This window comes from Azolla caroliniana, unplaced genomic scaffold, assembly GCF_043228905.1.
Source record: "Azolla caroliniana isolate FFs.n. ecotype wild unplaced genomic scaffold, voAzoCaro1.0.p SCAF_8, whole genome shotgun sequence".
Taxonomy (NCBI): domain Eukaryota; kingdom Viridiplantae; phylum Streptophyta; class Polypodiopsida; order Salviniales; family Salviniaceae; genus Azolla; species Azolla caroliniana.
The window spans coordinates 21,817,652-21,835,976 of NW_028230443.1; the positions used below are offsets into that span (position 1 = coordinate 21,817,652).

Here is an 18,325-nt window from a genome sequence, read left to right on the forward strand (position 1 = left end):
TATCTCTCTCTTGGCCATATCAATCTTTCTCAATCTAAGTCAAGCGTTTAATCTTAATCTCTTTCTCTCTCTCAATCTATCCTAAATACTTTCTCGCTAAGCTTGGTGCAAACTTCGATCCTTCCGGTCCAGAACCCCGACGGTTCCGCCTCGCGATCCGCGCCTAGTGACGAATCTTCACGACAACGCGGTCTTCCATTCATCTCCTGGTCGGATTCGTACGAGGTTATATGCTCCTCGTAAGTCGATCTTTGTGAAGAACCTTGCACCATTGATCCGTTCTAAAAGACTTGATATAAGGGGGAGTGCATACCTATTCATGATGGTGACCTTATTCAAGCCATGGTAATCTATGACGAGACGAAGTGATCCATCCTTTTTCTTGACAAAGAAAATGGGTACGCTGGATGGAGATTTCGAATGTCGAATAAAATCGTTTGCCAAATTCTCCTCTATATAGGCTCAAAGGACTTGTAGCTCGGTTGGTATCAAGTTGTAGATCAGGCTCCATGGTGGCTCTTTTCCCGGTTGTAAATCAATGGGGCAATCATACGGTCGGTGGTGAGGAAGTGTATTGGCTTGTACCTTATCGAACACATTGGCATAATCACGATACTTCTCTGGAAGTTGAATTGTGGATTCCTCTTTAGTGGTGTCGGAAGGTTTTACTAATACTACGAAGACAAACATTGCTTCCTTGCATCCTTCCTAACGCAATTGATGTAGCGAAATGGTTGCAATCCTATGAGTAGATCCCCGGATTTCTCTTGTTCTCCGATCTATGTCTAGGTTATGTAATTCGAACCACGGTAACCCCAAGACGATTGGATGGTCTAGACTACTAATTATATTAAATGATACTACACACACCAAGTTATCTAGGACAACCTGAATCGGCTCTGACTCTTCTACTATTTTCCCGGAAGAAATGGGACAACCATCAATAACTACTATAGATGTTGGACAAGAAAGTTTTCTTAGGGATATCTGATGAGCTTGGGCAAATTTCCTATCCATAAATCAAGAGTTGGCTCCGGAATCTAAGAGTGCTAAGACATGTATTGGAGGAATACTGTTAGTACTAACCATTACTTAAGCTAAGAACACATTGCTAAGTTGCTAAGAGGAAATGGAACCACTAATGGGTTGCACAGATCTAGGGATGTCCAACCAAACGGCTCCTATTTTGGCTTGACTTAATCGTTTAACTCTTCTTCTAGTTGACTAAGGATTTCAAATTTGTTTGAAAGGCTTGGGTTATTAGTACTATTAGGACTATCAGATATTCCTACTGAAATAGACTCGGATTTAGTACAATTAGAACTAGCGACTATTTGGTTTACTTGTCTTCTTGGCCTATGGGGACAGTTCACCGCAATATGCCCTGGTCCACCGCAATAGAGACATAGTCTATTTGTTCAACGTCGCTGCATTTCCTCTTCCGATAATGGTCCGCGACGACGTGTGGTGTCGATTTCCATCGGAGTTGGAGTATTGCTGGAGACACATTATATGACTCCCTTGAAAAAGGTTTTGCTACAACTGAGGCGTAGGTGGGCTCTAATCTTGTCCTTGGCATCTAGAACTGACATTTCGAATGTTGTTCGAAAAGGTGGTTATTACATCGCACAGCACAATTGATTGCTTCTGTCGATGACTTTGGCTCTTCAGGGAAAGTTAAGAGTAAATCATTGACATCATTACGTAAGCCAAAATGAAATTGCTCCATTAATGCCTAGTCATCCCAGGGAATATCTGTGGCGAGAAGACGGAAATCCACAGCATAAGCCGAGGCCGGCCGCTCACCTTGGCGCATTCTTCGGATTTTGTTGATTGTCATCCTAACACTGTCAGTATCTCCAAAACATGCTTTAAACTCGCTAATAAACTCTTCGAAATTATTTAACAAGGGAGAGTTTTTTTCTAACAAGGGGGCGAACCATGCCAAAGTCATGCCACTAAGTAGCGTGCCTACTAGTCCCACTCGTGATGCATCGGTGGGATATCGAGAAGGATGCATTTGAATCACTAAGCATACCTGATTAAGAAAACCTATGAACTGTGATCGGGTCCCATCAAATTTCATAGGAAGTCCGATCTCGGGTTCTTTGTGAGTCCCCGTGAGTGCTTGATCCTTGTTGTTGTAGTGATACAATAGTCGCTTCAAGTTGTTGTACACGTAACGTCAGCTCCCCGTGTTGTTGTTTTTCTAAAGCTATTTGTTGAAGATCCCCCAACAGACAGTGATTTTCTTGTTCTAGTGCTACAAACTTCTCTTTTAAGCACTGAAGCTCCAAGAAAACAAATTGGTATTCCTGAGGGCTAATAGTTGTCATTTTACTAGCGAGGATAAGAGGATTAGTATGAAAGGAAGGAGGGGTAAGAGGATGAGGAAGAAAATTGGTTCAAATTGTCAAGAACAGTACTAAGACAGAGAGGGAATTAGTACTAAAAGATGTTAATTAGTACTAAGAGAGAGAAAAGGGTGTAGAACTGACGAGAGAAGGAGAGAGAGAGAGAGAGAGAGAGAGAATGATGATAACAAAAGATATATTATATTATATGAAGAGTAAGTACAAGAATAGCTATGAGGCTTAAGACTGGTGTTGAAAAGATTTGGTTCGAAATAATGCCTTGTGCCTCCTTTTATAGTGTTTTTAGGAGTACTCCTGAAGTTTCTAGAATGTTCCAGAGAAATGTGGAAATATACATCAATTTTCTATAGTGAAATAATAAATGAAAATAATATCCTTCGTATTACACTATATAGTCTAATGGCAAGGTCTTGACCCATGTAACACAAGGTCATGGGTTCAAATCTTGCCATATCATGAGAGCATATGGATATGCGTGCGCGTCTTACTCAATTTATAGTTCATACAAAGGTACTCATTTGGGTTGGCTTAGCTAAAAGGGTGACACAAAGGAACACGTTGTCGTGGAGAAAACCGCCCCTAGGAGGAATCAGGGAAATATGCGCATGAATTGGCCCTTACGTGTGGGCACGTTATTTGATAACTTGTGCATACTTAGGAGCGATTCGGTTTATGTGAGGATACTAGGTAGTGCGCATTTATTGTTTAGGAAATCGTAGCGTATCTTTGTCTGAAGTGACAGAAAATAAAGATGATGTAACCAGGGTATAACGGTCGGTCTCCAGGGGTCTATAAAAGGGAGGGGAGAAGGCTAAGAGAGGGATCGCGTTGTCGAAGACAAAGTGCTGTTGGGCTGGGACCGAGCTCTTCTCCTCTGTATTTTCATCGTTCCCTGCAGGTTTTGGGAGGCTGCCTCTGATTCGTGGAAAGCCCGAGTGCTTCCGACAGAGGCTCCATCTCGCGTTGTCCGTGTGCATTGTGTGAGTTGGTGTCAGCGCGTTGATGCTTACCGGTTAGCTGGCTATAATCTTGATTATACATATATATTTCCTTATTCGTCGTTCGATCTTGATTGTGAGTTCTCTGCGTGTCTGTGTGCACGGCTCAGTCGTGGTTTCGTGTCGCTCCTCCCTCCATCCAGTTATTCCCCGGTTCGTGGCCCCCGCGGTCCCGCCTTGGTTTCTCCTGCGCGTGCAGAATAACACGACAACGTGCACACCACATTTCACCCTTGAGAGAAACAAGAGACTAAGGAGCGAGAACATGAACAAGAACACGAGCAGTGGCTTGTTGAAGGAGGGGGAGCATCTGTTGGAGATAGAGTTCCCAAGTGGCACTATCCATGTTGGCAGGTTTCGAATGGACATCAATGGACTATTCTAGTGGGAGGCGAGGGTTATGCCCATAGAGTGCTCAAAAAGGGTTTATCTGTGTCGACACATGTACGGATGTATTGTCAATTTGGGTGACAAAAGGCAAGATTTGATCCCAGATTTTGTGGCATGGATTGATGTAAGCGGCAATCTCCTTCTTGAGGATCTTGTTGAGGCGTCCAGTGAGGCCATTTGTCTGAGGATGGTAAGGGGAGGTAAACACTTGTTGGACACCTAGTTGAGCTGCAACGACGTTGAGGACATCCTCGTGGAACTAGTGGCCTTGATCAAATAATAGTTGGACGAGGCTAGTGACGGAAAACGAGCTAGCAATTGGCAAATAGAGATCAATCGCTCATGCGGACTGAAGGCCACCTGGACTTGGCTGAGGTGGGGGACATGAGGGTTGTCGTGTCATAGGGGGATCGGGGAAAGATCAATTGGCGGAGAAAGATCATTCCCTCGTGTGGACGGAGGACCACCTGGACTTGGCTGAGGTGGGGGACAGGAAGGCTAGCGTGTCAGAGGGGGATCGGGGAAAGATCAATTGGCGGAGAAAGATCAATCCCTCGTGTGGACTGAGGGCCACTTGGACTTGGCTGGGGTGGGGGATGGGAGGGCTATAGGTGGATAGATATCAATCGCTCCTGTGGACTGAGGACCACCTGGACTTGGCTAAGGTGGGGGACAGGAGGTCTATCATGTCGGAGGGGGATCGGGGAAAGATCAATTGGCGGAGAAAGATCAATCGCTCTTGTGGACTGAGGGCCACTTGGACTTGGTTGGGGTGGGGGATGGGAGGGCTATAGACGGATAGAGATCAATCACTCCTGTGGACTGAGGGCAACCTGGACTTGGCTGAGGTGCGGGACAAGAGGGTTATCGTGTAGGAAGGGGATCGCAGAAACTCGTGGGACAATAAGTTAGTGGGCAACCTAAGGTGAGGGGGAAGAGGTAGATTCTTGAATGTGGGGGACTGGTGCCCGCTTCTCCACCAATATGTGAAATACACATAAGAGATCAAAACCAGCCTAGTTAGCTTCTTACTTCTTACTCAATTTATAGTTCATACAAAGGTACCCATTTGGGTTGGCTTAGCTAAAAAGGTGTGCTAAAAGGGTGGGTTGGCTTAGGTACAAGCATCCTAAAACGGGTGGCACAAAGGAACACATGCACACCACAATATGATAAACCCTAATACTAATGCTAATACTAAATGTGTATGTGTATGTGTATGTGTATGTGTATGTGTATGTGTATGTGTATGTGTATGTGTATGTGTGTATTTATCAATTTAATTTTCTATACATGTGTATGTGTATGTGCATGTGTTTGTGTTTGTGTTAACCATAAACCCTAATCCCAAACCGAGGAGACATACTTGACAATGGAGGAGGAAGGGAGGCCGACGTTCATCTAGCCTACAATTAACGTCTGAGTTCCAGAGCATAAATCCTCGTTTGTGGTTGTCCATGTCCCGCCCCAAGAAGTGGAGAACTATGGTCATGGTCATGATCATCTTGATGGTCATACAGGATCAATAATTAACAATTGGCAATGGTTTGTTTGAATCGAACCAAACGTGAAACTGTGGCTTAAAGGTTTAAACGGTTTGGTTCAAGTTCAAGTGTTTTTTAACGGTTCAGTTTGGTTTCGGTTCAGTTTCAATAGTTTAAAAGGTTTAACGATTTTTTTTAACTTTATTTTTTTTTCAATTTTTTTTCAATTTAAAAAATTTTAAAAAAAAATAAACAAACTTTTCATTTTCAAGCCTTATTCTCACATTTTTAGGAAAATCTTTAAATTTTTGAAATTTTAAATTTTTAAAATTTAGAATTGGAATTTTGACCTAAGTTGGAAACCAAAACCGTGGTTCTAATGGTTTAACGATTTGAATTTTTTTTAACTGTTCGGTTTAACGGTTTTGTGGTTCGGTTCGGTTCAAGTTTCAAAATAATTTAACGGTTCAGTTTTGACACTCTCAAACCGAACCGAACCGTTGCTGATTGTTGTCCATAATTTTGCATTATCACTTATTCCATAATAATATATGATTGCCATTGAGAGGTTCTTGTGCCAGAATGGCTGATAATAAATGATAATATATCGTTTTTTATGATATAATTATATTCGAGACATTAAATTTGAAGGAATAATTTTAACGATTATGTTCGATCTTAATTGGATTCTTTCTTATCTCGATAAATTTGGAAAATGTAAGGAGATGCTTACTATGGCCAAGGTGCAACTTACTTGGCTACTCATTCTTGCTTGCAATGTTGCATAGGTTTGTCCTTATGAGTCTTCAAGTGATACTATGTATTGTAAGTAGTATGGATCGAGGAAAGAGTGATTGAGCATTGTTGTAATGGAGAGCTACCTAGAGAGTATTGAATTGATAAATCACTAGTACATGAGAGCTTGAAGGGGTAAGAAACACAAGAGGATGGAGAGAGAGAGTATGCTAAAATAACACTTTACCCCCAAATAATATAAATATCTAAATACTCTTTGTGGACAAGCTTGAGTTCAAACGTTGTCCTATAGTGCCAATGTCTTTGCTGTGGTAATGGTTTAGTAAGAAAATCAACCCACGTAGTGATTGTCAAAAGTAAACTAGAGCTTGAGCTCTTTCATTTCAACAAGATCTCGTTATGACGTGATGCCTAGCCTTTATATGTTTCTTTTGATATGTGAGTTTGGGATTTACAGAATCTTTATACAAGATTGATAATCACAATACATTTTTATATGCTCCCCCAAGTTGGTGGACCACATGTCCCCAGAATACTAGTACTCATCCTTATAAAGTTGATCCTATCGCTTATTACAAATACTTTTCCATAAATGTCGTCGTTGGAGTTGGAAACTTAGTTAGTGAAGTACCAACTGTTGGCAACATCAACTCTTCTTCTTCCAAAAATCAATGTCTTTGCAACTCGAAGACATTAAATCAATCCTCCCATGACGAGAAGAGTAATCACTTGACTCTACCTAAGGTTGGCACAACTAGCGCGAAAGAATTGGTCGAAGCATATTTCAACCAAGAAAAACACCACTCAAAATCAACATCATCAGTTCAACCACAAGTATGGTAAGAAATCTTGACATGTTAATAACTACACAATGACTTGCACAATCACACAACCATCAACAAACTCTCACTCCACCAAAATGAACCAGTTTAGGAGTCTAGCTAAGCGAGAGATTGTCTTTAGTGCCATGTTGTAGACTTTGTGAATGTTGAAGGTTAAAACTCAATAATAATGTTGACTTTTTATTCAATTACTTTACCCATCTCTTGAAGAATCGATGCATCATTTTACAAGGTCCAATCTCTATAACTAATCATCTGATGCAACGTGAACATGGGGTTGAAAACTTTAGTTATATGTTATACTTTATTTTTGGTGAAACCAAAGAAATAAAGAATAGCATAATACTCTCTAGCTAGAATATATTCGGTGTACTATCTTACTAACAGTCACCAAAAATCTTGCTTAAAAAGTAGTTTTCAATATGATCATTTGTTCCCTAAAATCAATATCAATAGGAAAAGATGTTAGCGCAAACACATATACTCCATTATTCTTGCCTATCAACCATCCATGCATCAACATTTTGAGCAAATAATGCACAATAGCTAAATTGATGTCAAACATTGCAATATTGGTGCCCGATTTAATTAGTAGGGATATTCGTATATGAAACAATACAATCTAGGAACTAGACCTTAGGTAATATAGGGTGTGAGTGTGTAGATTAAACGGACAAACCACATTCACTCTTGTCTATTCATGTTCTATTTGCATCATTATAATGCATCACTAATTGAGAATCCTAGAACCTTAGAAAGTATATGTATATGTTATACTCATCGAGCATCCTAGAACCTTAGAAAGCATATATGCTATATTGATTTGTGGTACTAACCTCATTACTTCATTCAGTCAAATCCATCCAACATGTGCCTTGAGCGCCATATTATAAGCTCACTAACTATGGAAAGCATGTATGGAAACAACAATAATTTCTAATAGTACTTTCCTTTCTGTGTTTTTGGAATATTATCAATGTACAAGTTCTTCTATTAATATGTTTTTAATTCTTAAAGAATAAGTACATGATAGTACAATGTGGTATTGATCTCATTACTGTGCACACGATCAATGTGGTGGGGACAACATGTACTCTTCCCTCCTTGTACTTTGAAATACTCTCCTTCTTTGAGCTCTATCTACAATACATTTCCATTCATCTCCATTGCACACCCTTTTGCAAATAAATCATACAAGAAACACATTTTTTTACTTCTCAAAAGCATAGGAGAATATTAAACTAATGTCGACATGCCTAATTTGCCACCCAAAAAACAAAGAAGAGATTAGGCACTAAATATGGTTGAGCAATCTTGTGGATATGTGGGCACTCAAAAATTAGCTAGCAAAGGAATTAATAATCAACAAACCCAAGAACACATTTTTTAAGGCATGAATACCAAGACATCAAAATTGCTTCTCTTTTTCTATATTCCTATCTATGCTTAGAAGACATCAAAATAGAGATATAACAATGGGTTATACAAAGCAATAGTTGGGATGACAAATCTTGACAATTCACATTTAAAATAATGCTTAAACAATTTCTCTTTCCACATCCCAATGTTTGGAAAATATAAATTGCACGTAAAAACTATCAAAAAGGAAGAGAACATACAACAATGATTAAGGTGGCTTACATGGTGGTCAACTTTAGTGAAAGTAGATATATAACAAATTGATACGCTACATTTTATTAATGCATCCCACATGACACTAGCTTCGATTTGTGTTGTGTAATTAATCCTTGAAGCTTCCATCGTACATTATGATTAGGCTCTCTCTCTCTCTCTCTCTCTCTCTCTCTCTCTCTCTCATCATGTGTGGATGTTTCCCTCCCTAAGAACCTCATTTTGTCAAGCACTATATTGTATATTGTAGAACTTGATAAGTCGTGAACAAAATCATTAGACCACTTTTTACAACCAATGATTTAGGGTTTCCGCACATTTTGGGAAGACAACAAAATCTTGCAAGAAAAGCAATTGTTTGTTGTTGTAGAAAAAGAGAGAAACATCAATTATACAAAGTTCAATGGCAAGTTTGTTGCATTGGCCCTTCATTGCAAATATAGTGATGAATAAACGTTTAGAAGCCCATAAAGTGAGATTGATCAATCAACAATAACCTATATAGTATAATATAGCGTGCCACCTTGAAAAACTTGAGAAGAAGAAGAAAACAATTAAATCTTGGCGACGGATTTCTTGCGTCTTGAATTTCAAACTTTCGAGAGGCGATAAGAGTTTCCATAATACATCATATTTTTTATTACTCCCAAAAAATACCCAAACAACCCATGTGAACTAAAAAGGATCTATAATCTCATTGCTGAGGTAGCAGCTTGTCTTTAGAGAAAGATATATATATATATATATATACACCTAAGAGCTTGATCCAAGGATTGAAAAGAAGGCTCGCTAACCTAGATTAAAAGAAAATAACGAAAGAGGGTCATGCGCAATACATAAAATCCCTAAGTACATCACAGAAGACACGGTACCAAAATAGAGAGACAAGAAGTAAGGAAAATGTAAAGAATCGAATCTTGTAAAGGCTTAAATCAACCACAACCCGAAGGTTCCTTTGCCCATAAAAGGAAAAAAAAAAAAGGTGACTTTTGCCCTCTTCTTCCCTTTATGGTTGTATGCTCACAAGATGAATGGATTATTAGCCCAAGACGAACATACCTCCAAGTCAAACATCAATGTTTGTAGAATGGTATTCTCCTAGAAACGGAACGAGCCTTGCACGCACAGGACGTAGATATCATTGCCATCACCGTTACATAAAAAAAACGAAATTAGCACTTGGAGGTGGAAAAGGTTTAGAAAATGACTAGGATGTACAAATTGCACTTAGAACATAATCATAAAATATATGATTTAGTACAACGTTAAAGAGACATTTGAGGTTAATGCACTCTAAATTTACAATGTGTCCTCATCTTTTTCAAGATCTTGGCCCATCATATCCCAATCACACTTGCGATATCACAATCTCAACCTTCCTCACAATCACCAAGTTAATCCTCTCAATCCCAAAAATCATACAATGTTTGCATGTTGACACAAGGAGAGATTTTGGGGCAATTTGAAGTTCTCATTAAACTTGTGTTTCTTCTTCTTTTTCTCTAACAAAGAGGTTTATGATACATGTATCATACACTACCATGTGGGTTTGATTGTAGCACTTCTACTTTATCAATTGATATATTACAAGTGGGCATACATCTAGGGTTGTGGGACATTGCCCCATGTCATGAGAAAAACTTTACAGAGACAATGCCCGCTATATCCTTTTGTGTATCATTATTCTCCAATAAGGAGACACGGTATGACATTAGAAAAACTTAGGAATCGCCATATACAATTCTATTTATAGTGGTATATAATGGTCCACATAAAGCCCTTCTTATATATCACACACGCACAAGATCAAATTTTCTACATTGATGTGATATATCACCATCCTTCTTACCATTATGTTTATGATTGCCATAGTTGCAACCTACTAAAATGTCTCCTCATGGTAGGTGTCAATCGTTTGCGCAATATATATTAGTTCAACATTCATTGTATTGAAATGCAAACAATAGATTTTTCATCCCCTAGTGCAATCATTTCTTCTCACCCTACATGATGTCCTTTGTCTCGAATCAATGTCTACTTTCATCACACCAAGAGGCTTATTCTTTAGAATATCAACCTTGGCCATTTTCATCACATCTCACTCAACCATCTTGAAAACCATCACACGTCAACAAACTTCCCTTACTATTTCCAAAGAATTTCTAGATCTAGTTTATTATTGAAGCTACTTGTATGAATTTGGATTGATTTTGAGGGAGACTAATTTTCGGATCACCACCATCGAAACTATGGGATTTAGTTAGAATTTTACTTACCGTACGCATTTACATTTCTTTTAACGATATCTTTCCGTGCATGATAACTTGAGCATTCAATAAATGCATTGACATGGTTCAATCTATAACATGTTGGAAGATGTGAGCTAAAGGCATTTGAGAAGAAAACAAACTCCTGAACAATGGCACGTGAGATATTGTAAAGTAGCAAAACTATTGAAAAGCTAGTATGGGTTTATGTAACATGGAAACATGTAAAGCAAGGTCAATATCAAAGGTGGTTGGTTGATGTTACGACAAGACATTTGATCTGTAAGTGCCACTTGCACTGAAAGAAAGCTAGATGGTCATATAAGCCTCACATGTCAAGAACGTAGGGTTTGGGATGAAAGATTTGGGTGGCTAGAATTATTTCTTGGAAATAACGTTTCTCATGTAAAGTTTGACATAATTTATACAAATCCCCCTACTCACCAATTCTAATCTTGAAGTCATTGAGGTACTAGAAAACGATTTGTATCCATGTAAGACTTACCACTAATGTATGTTGCCAAATGTCGTAAGCCTAAAGATATTAATAAGAGAAATTGATTTTTTTATTGTGCAAAAGCAAACTGCCAACTCCCCGAAACGACATTTTCACTTTTTGTGAAGTTAATGAACTTTCTAATCATTTTTGGCAATCTTTACAATCTGTAATGATGCATCACCCAATCCCCATATATGAGTTTGCGACTTCTAATGTTGCGTGAGACTAAAATCTTGTGCCAATTTATGAAGTGGAGTCCCAATATACAAGCATTTTACTTCTCAAATGATATGGGACTCCAAGAACTTCATGTCAACTTACGACATTGACTCCCAATATACCATCATGTTGTTTCTAGTATGTTGAGGGACTAAGAGAATCTCATGCCAAATTATGGACCTTGCAAGAATTCTTCTGAAATTATATGTTTTGAGGGTGTATACAGCTAGGTGAGAGTTTTATCTTTCGCTTCTCCTTCTTGTCACCCTTAAATTATTTGTTAATTGCTTGTACAAATTATCATTAATTAGATTCATCCTATCATTACAACTATTTCCACCTATTTTAATTGCTAATCCTATAGGCTCACTTTTTTCTCAACATAGGAAGGACAAGGAACCATTCAAGGGACTTGAAATATATCCTTCTCAAAAAAACGAGATTTAGGGTCTCCTTTTGTCCAACCTTTTGTATTCATATAAAACTCCAAGAAACAAAGGGTCAACCATTTCTTTACAAAATAAATAAACATGTTATACGTTTCCCAAAATCATTCTTTTATCACTGGTCTGTAAGGGTGACCACAAGGTATCGAAAAATATCGACATTACCCATGCATTCTCATAATGATTCTTCTCGCAAGTATTCGAACGTGTCTGACATCTCTTACATGTGCACCATATACAAATACATATCCACATATCCAGCTACGTGCAAATTTGTGTATATATACATAGATGCATGCATCCTTTCTCTTCGGTTCAATGAACTATACAGTGTGGCAGCATACCACCTCATGACTTTTGACCAAATATTAGAAATACCCAACAATCTCAGCACATTCACATGCGCAAACGGTCCAAATACACAATCTCTAACCACAGTTTAAAATATCCTTCAATTGTTATCACATTAACAATGACATGCTACTAGTACCTCGTACCTTGGTTTGTTCACATCAACAATTCATTTAACGATTGGAAAAGCAGTTCAACAAAGCTACATTCCCATGCTAAAGACACAAATTCGCTACCAACATAGAAATGACAAAAAAAGCTCCCAAAGTCCAATATTAAGCAGCCATTTTGCCCTATATATTGCGCAACAGGTTTGATACATAGCACTTAAAACATCATTTCTAGCAGCAATTATTCTTTAAAGATACAGATTTGGACAATATCAGCGATAGAACATGATTAGAATCACTTATTCTTGTAGAAATGACAAAAAACGCCCCCATTTTGCCCTATATATTACACAATATGTTTGATACATAGCACTTCAACCATTAATTAAAACATCATTACTACCAGCAATTATTCTTTATTAAAGATACAGATTTGGACAATATCGGAGGTAGAACATGATTAGAATCACTTATTCTTGTAGAAATGACAAATAAAGCTCCTGAAGTCCGATATTATGCAGCCATTTTGCCCTATATATTGCACAATGGGTTTGATACATAGCACTTAAAACCACTACTTAAAAAAATATCATTACTAGCATCAATTATTCTTTAAAGATATAGATTTCGACAATATTGGAGATAAAACAACATGATTAGAATCATTTATTTTTCCACAATCATTTCAGAAAATATGATTTGCACGAGAGTTCACTCAACAATTTCCTCTGAACAGTTGGAATGACATTACCCTGAGAATATAATAAAAGAGCAAATCTACATAGAATTAGTGGCCTAAATAATGCTTCAGACCAAAAGAATATATTGAGATAGATAGGTTTTTGGCAGGTTGATCCATACATACAGGCTGCCTGATGAATAAAACAATAATTACTGAAGAGAGGCACATCTCGGACCTTACGAAAAGGAAAGAAAAAAAACACAACAACATCGGCACTGTATACGATATGAAGCATCTTCATGCTCCCCCTGATGGAGCTTCAATGGATGAAGCTTTGCTAAACCATGTATTTGTGACCCACTTTATTGCTAATCAAACATTAACCCTTAATTTAGAGATTTTGTAGCCGCGAGGAAGAAGAAAACAAGATTTTGTTGTCCCGATGAAGTGGTAATTAATTATTCATCATCTTTTTCAGCTCACTTGCTCGCCGATGAGATCCAATCCAACTAAGAGAAATGAAATTCCTTGGAATAGAAGAAAATAGAAATGTATACCTTGGACTGAAAGCAAGCTTCGTAGCGCGGCAACCAGTAATAGGAAAGCAAGAAAGAGTTCTTTCCTATATATCCGATTGAGCTTCTTTTTCTTGATTGGTTTCGCCAAAGCCGAACTAGATAAAGCATCGAGACCCGATTCAGATAACCCACGATGAAGAATCTTAGTTTGCTCTAGTTCGGCTTGAGCTTCTCTCTCGACAAGAGCGACTAGATCAGTCTCTGAAGCTCGACCCACTTTCTTTGTAACTACCCATTCATATGCACTTCCCAGCTGAAATAGCCCTGATACCATTGCATGGAACTTGGTCACCGACATGGTGTTCTCAAAGAGAAGATATGGAACTATGAAAGGAAATGATTTCGGTGCCGGAGCAATATTCATTAGTGACATAATGGCAGGAACATAACAAATCACCCATGCGGGTAGTTGTGCCTCAGGGATGAACATCGTCAATGGAAGAATAATGCAAAAGAGCGTGAACGAATAAAACGGAAGGATGAGCTTCCTTAGTAAAAAGAACAGGAATATCAAGTTCGACTTCTTCCAAATCGAAATCTGGCAATTAAAAGAGAGACATTTGATCAGTATCCAACATTAACTCATACACGATATGCTCTACTATATACCAGGCAGACACATTCCAAAACAAACATCATTCAAACCCTTTTAAAAGGTAAAAGCATGTTCTTATCGCAGGAGTAATTATACCGTAAGAACCCCCTCAAGAAATCCAATTTACCATCTTAGACATGATTTTAACTTTGACGTGATTATAGACGGAAGACAACCATAAATAAAAAGAAGTTTTTCCCTCTTCATAATGACTTCACTTCTTACCTTTGAAGTAATTATGTCAGGCAGACACAATCGAAACAGCTGCATCGGGCCCGAGTGCCAGCGATGCTGCTGCTTTCTATATGCCTCATAGCTCTCAGGAACTTCACAGAGACACTGCACATAAGAAGAGTTAATTGATATTAGGATAGAGTAAAAACTTGTATAGACATTCAGATATTCATTAGCCCCAAATTACACATATGATTAAGAGTTCATAAAAACCATCAAAATAACTTAATCTTCTTGCACATATACAGAAACTGAATCAAGTATATAAATATGCAAAACAATATGTGATCTATCAACCATGTTATACACATTTGGAGACTGAATGAAGCATGCATATAAGTGTCCAAAAAAAAAAAAAACTATTATGCATTCCTTTGAAAATCATTCATATGTACTATCCATTAGTTTCCAAACATTCACATGTACTATGTATTACTTTCAAAAACAATCACATGTATTATGCATTACCTGGACATCGTTAAGGAAGACAAATTTCCAGCCATTGAGATGGGCTCGAACAGCGATATCCATATCCTCCACAGTGGTTCGCTCGAGCCATCCTCCCGACTCTTCAAGTGCCTTTATTCTCCACACACCAGCTGTGCCATTGAACCCAAAGAAGTTCAACATTGCGCCATTCACTTGCTGCTCAACCTCGAAATGATAACATAAATTGATGTATTGCAGCCGGGTCAAAAGATTTTCATCTTTGTTAACAAACGACCATCGAGCTTGCACCAACCCAATATCTTCATTGTCCTACAAAATTGTGCCAGAAGGTTATTTATAGAGCCCAATATCTCGATTATCATACAATCTATATAAGCCAATAAATATCTTCATATGCTACAAAATTGAACAGAGAAAAAAATCTATAGAACCCAATATCTTCACAACACTACAAAATAGAACAGGGAAAACAATCTACAGAACCCGCTCACTATCTCAATTACAATCTACAAAACAGAGCACAGACAATAAACCTTTACAAATCAGAACCCCACTTTCTCAATTATTCTAGGAAATGGAATGCATAAACAACTTTCTAGATCATAACATCTCTACTAGGCTACAAAATGAAATACAGAGAATTCTATAACAACTTTAAGGTGTGACGCATCACTGAAAAAGTTGAAATGATATGTCTACCTTGAAGTGAATAATGGTTCGTTTCAGAAAATCAGATTGTGGTTGGAAATCAGCATCAAAAATCGCTACAAATTCATAATCCCTAACATAATCACAGCTCATAGCCGACTTAAGGTTTCCGGCCTTGTATCCCGTCCTGAGTAACCGATGTCTATACACAATATTCAGACCTTTCTGATGCCATTTCTGGACTTCAGCTCTGATAAGCATCTGTGTTTCTTTGTCATCGGAATCGTCCAATATCTGCACCAGCATCTTGTCTCTTGGCCAATCTAGCTGAGCAACAGCACCTATAGATTGCTGATACACCTGCCAAATAGATGATAAACCATAACATAAGAAAAATGAATTCTTGAAAATCCACCTCTCTGGCATATAACACATCTCTCACTTCCAGACAGAGACATGAAATGTCTGAGATGTACTGCATCACCCGAGATATATAATATATCTCTCTCATAGATAGAGAGATGATATGTACAAGATCTAGCATCCCTCTACAGCAATTGAGAGTGGGATAGTGCATTAAATTTCAGATACGTAGCATATCACATAACAAATGTGCTACAAATGTATGCATCTCTAACGTATTTCTCTTTCTCGGATGGATGTACAACATATCTCTCTTGGATATGGATCGACAACATATCTTCTCTTATGAGACAGAAACCCATTGTTCATTTTAATCCAACCCTATCTCAATCATACACGCAGCCAATCTAATAATAATATCCAAGCAAAAAAATAAAGACTCTAAAAAGCCGATCACTCAATCCCAATCAACCACGACCATAATAGTATCTAACACACACAAACTACACACATGAAAAACCTGAACAGAAATACAGAAAAGAGTGGAGCCATCATCATCTACCTCTTTCTCGTTACACATGGGAATCTGCACAAGGACCATAGGGTATCCCGCATAAGGCTGTTCTGCATCGCCGGTGTCCAGAGATAGCACTTTCGGCACCGGACGGATTCCCTTGAGCTTGATGTAGACACAGCCAAGGCACTGCGTGACACGATCGAGGGATTGGATGAGGAAGAGGACGATGCAAACATTGGCTAAGGACTGCAATGGGGGCCCAAGATAGTTCTCTCGGATATAAATCCACCCCACATAGGTGGACTGCAGGATCCCACGCACGTCTTCGGAGCCGGGTATGTAGATATTGGGTTGGAAATGCCATCCCTTAACGTGGGCCACAAGCTCAAACCCTAGCATCAACACTGTGGATGCGAGAAGAACTCTGAGGATGGTGTAGAGCTTACCTCTCTGCCTTTGATCTTCAATCTCCACGCCTTGGCGTAAGATGAGACGTCTGTTAATGGTGGAGAGCATGCCGAGGAAGGTCTGCGCAGACCACGCCACGCAACCTGCTGCCTGGTGAGCTCTTAGGAACATTATCCACCTGATCTGCTTCGAGTTCTTCCCTTTCCCTTCCTTCTCTGCAGACCCCAGGTTTAATGGGACCTTCGACTCCCCCGCAGAGGAGCCGTTGGAAAGTGCACCCCCGGTCGACCAGTTCTGAGGTTTCTCCATCTTTACCACCACAGATGTGGCGTCCATCCGAGTCTCCTTTGGCCATGACAGGTCTGAGCTTGGAGGCGGCATATTGTATCTGACACAGTATCTGACAGTTAATCAATCCGATGATGTCTTTCTTATCTTCCTTCACTAATTCTCTGGCTATGGCAGGACCGAATCGCGATCCGCAGTGACTGATATACACATGAGTAGATCAACAGATCCGTGGCCAAAGCAATCCGAGGCCTTCAAAACTCTGAAATCTGAGAAGACAGGAGGCTTAATGATCTTGAATCTGAGATCAATATGTATCCTCCTCCTCCTTCGGCCTCTGAGAAGCTGAAATGTAACTCGAGTCAAACCTTGTATTATGCCTTCACCAGAGAAGGTCGATCTCAATATAGCTAAAGACTGTTGTGAGAAGATCGATTTGCGCAGAGGATTGAGTAGAATAATCAGACCTGCTCTCTGCTACTCGTGAGATCTATAGTACAGGCGGCGAGCAAAGATCGAGGTCGAACCAGAAGATCGAGCTTGAAATGGATTGGATTAGGCAGAAGATGAGCAGAGCAATAGATTGGTTGAAGGAGAAGGAAGGGGTGGGATTATCTGTCTGAGGAAGGGGATTTTTGGTTTCGATAGGGAAAGCAGACGATTTTGGATGGAACAGACCAAATCAGATCGATGATCTGTCGACTGAGGGGGGGGGGGGGTTAAACAGGCGCCATTTAAGGAAAATATTCTTCTTTCCTTCCTTTTTCTTTCTTTTTCTTTTTCTCAAATGTGTTTCTTCCTTTTTCTCGATTGTCTTTCCCTTGGATCTAAAGCGACAAATAGAAGAAGAAGAAGAAGAAGAAGAAGAAGAAGAAAATACAAAAAAAAAAGGAGAGGAAAAAGAACTTTTTCAAGCTATGGCGATGGCGCTAGCTTCTGACAAGGGAGAGATGATGTCGGCGATCAGAAGCAAAGGATCTTCTGGGGAGAGACAAGAAGAAGAAGGAAGAAGGAAGAAGGAAGAAGAAGACTGATATGGCTATGGATAATGAAGGCTGGAGGAGCTTCAAGAAGAAGCTATGGAAGGCTTCAAATTCTCGCCCATTACATTGGAACCAACAGAGATGCAGGGGAGCGAAGAGAAAGAAAAAAAAAAACCCACAGACAGACAGAAACACAGAGAGAGAGAGAGA

At 39.0% G+C, this 18,325-nt stretch overlaps 1 protein-coding gene across 1 annotated transcript; it reads right to left on the reverse strand.

Moving 5' to 3' along the window:
* Positions 1-13,079: 13,079 nt before the first annotated feature.
* LOC147861345 (putative xyloglucan glycosyltransferase 9) lies at positions 13,080-17,425 on the reverse strand. Its single transcript, XM_087323180.1, has 5 exons — positions 16,482-17,425; positions 15,608-15,916; positions 14,927-15,217; positions 14,450-14,563; positions 13,080-14,167 (listed from the first exon to the last, which is right to left on the reverse strand). Exons 1-5 carry the CDS (start codon positions 17,223-17,225, stop codon positions 13,526-13,528), a joined length of 2,100 nt encoding a protein of 699 aa, XP_087179306.1. The 5' UTR covers positions 17,226-17,425; the 3' UTR covers positions 13,080-13,525.
* Positions 17,426-18,325: the final 900 nt, after the last annotated feature.

Coding starts and splice junctions, on each gene's coding strand:
- LOC147861345 (XM_087323180.1), bottom strand. CDS start 17,225: ATGCCGCCTCCAAGCTCAGACCTGTCATGGCCAAAGGAGACTCGGATG. Junction 14,564..14,926: donor TCTTCCTTAACGATGTCCAG/GTAATGCATAAT, acceptor TCTTATGTGCAG/TGTCTCTGTGAAGTTCCTGA. Junction 14,168..14,449: donor CTGACATAATTACTTCAAAG/GTAAGAAGTGAA, acceptor TTTAATTGCCAG/ATTTCGATTTGGAAGAAGTC.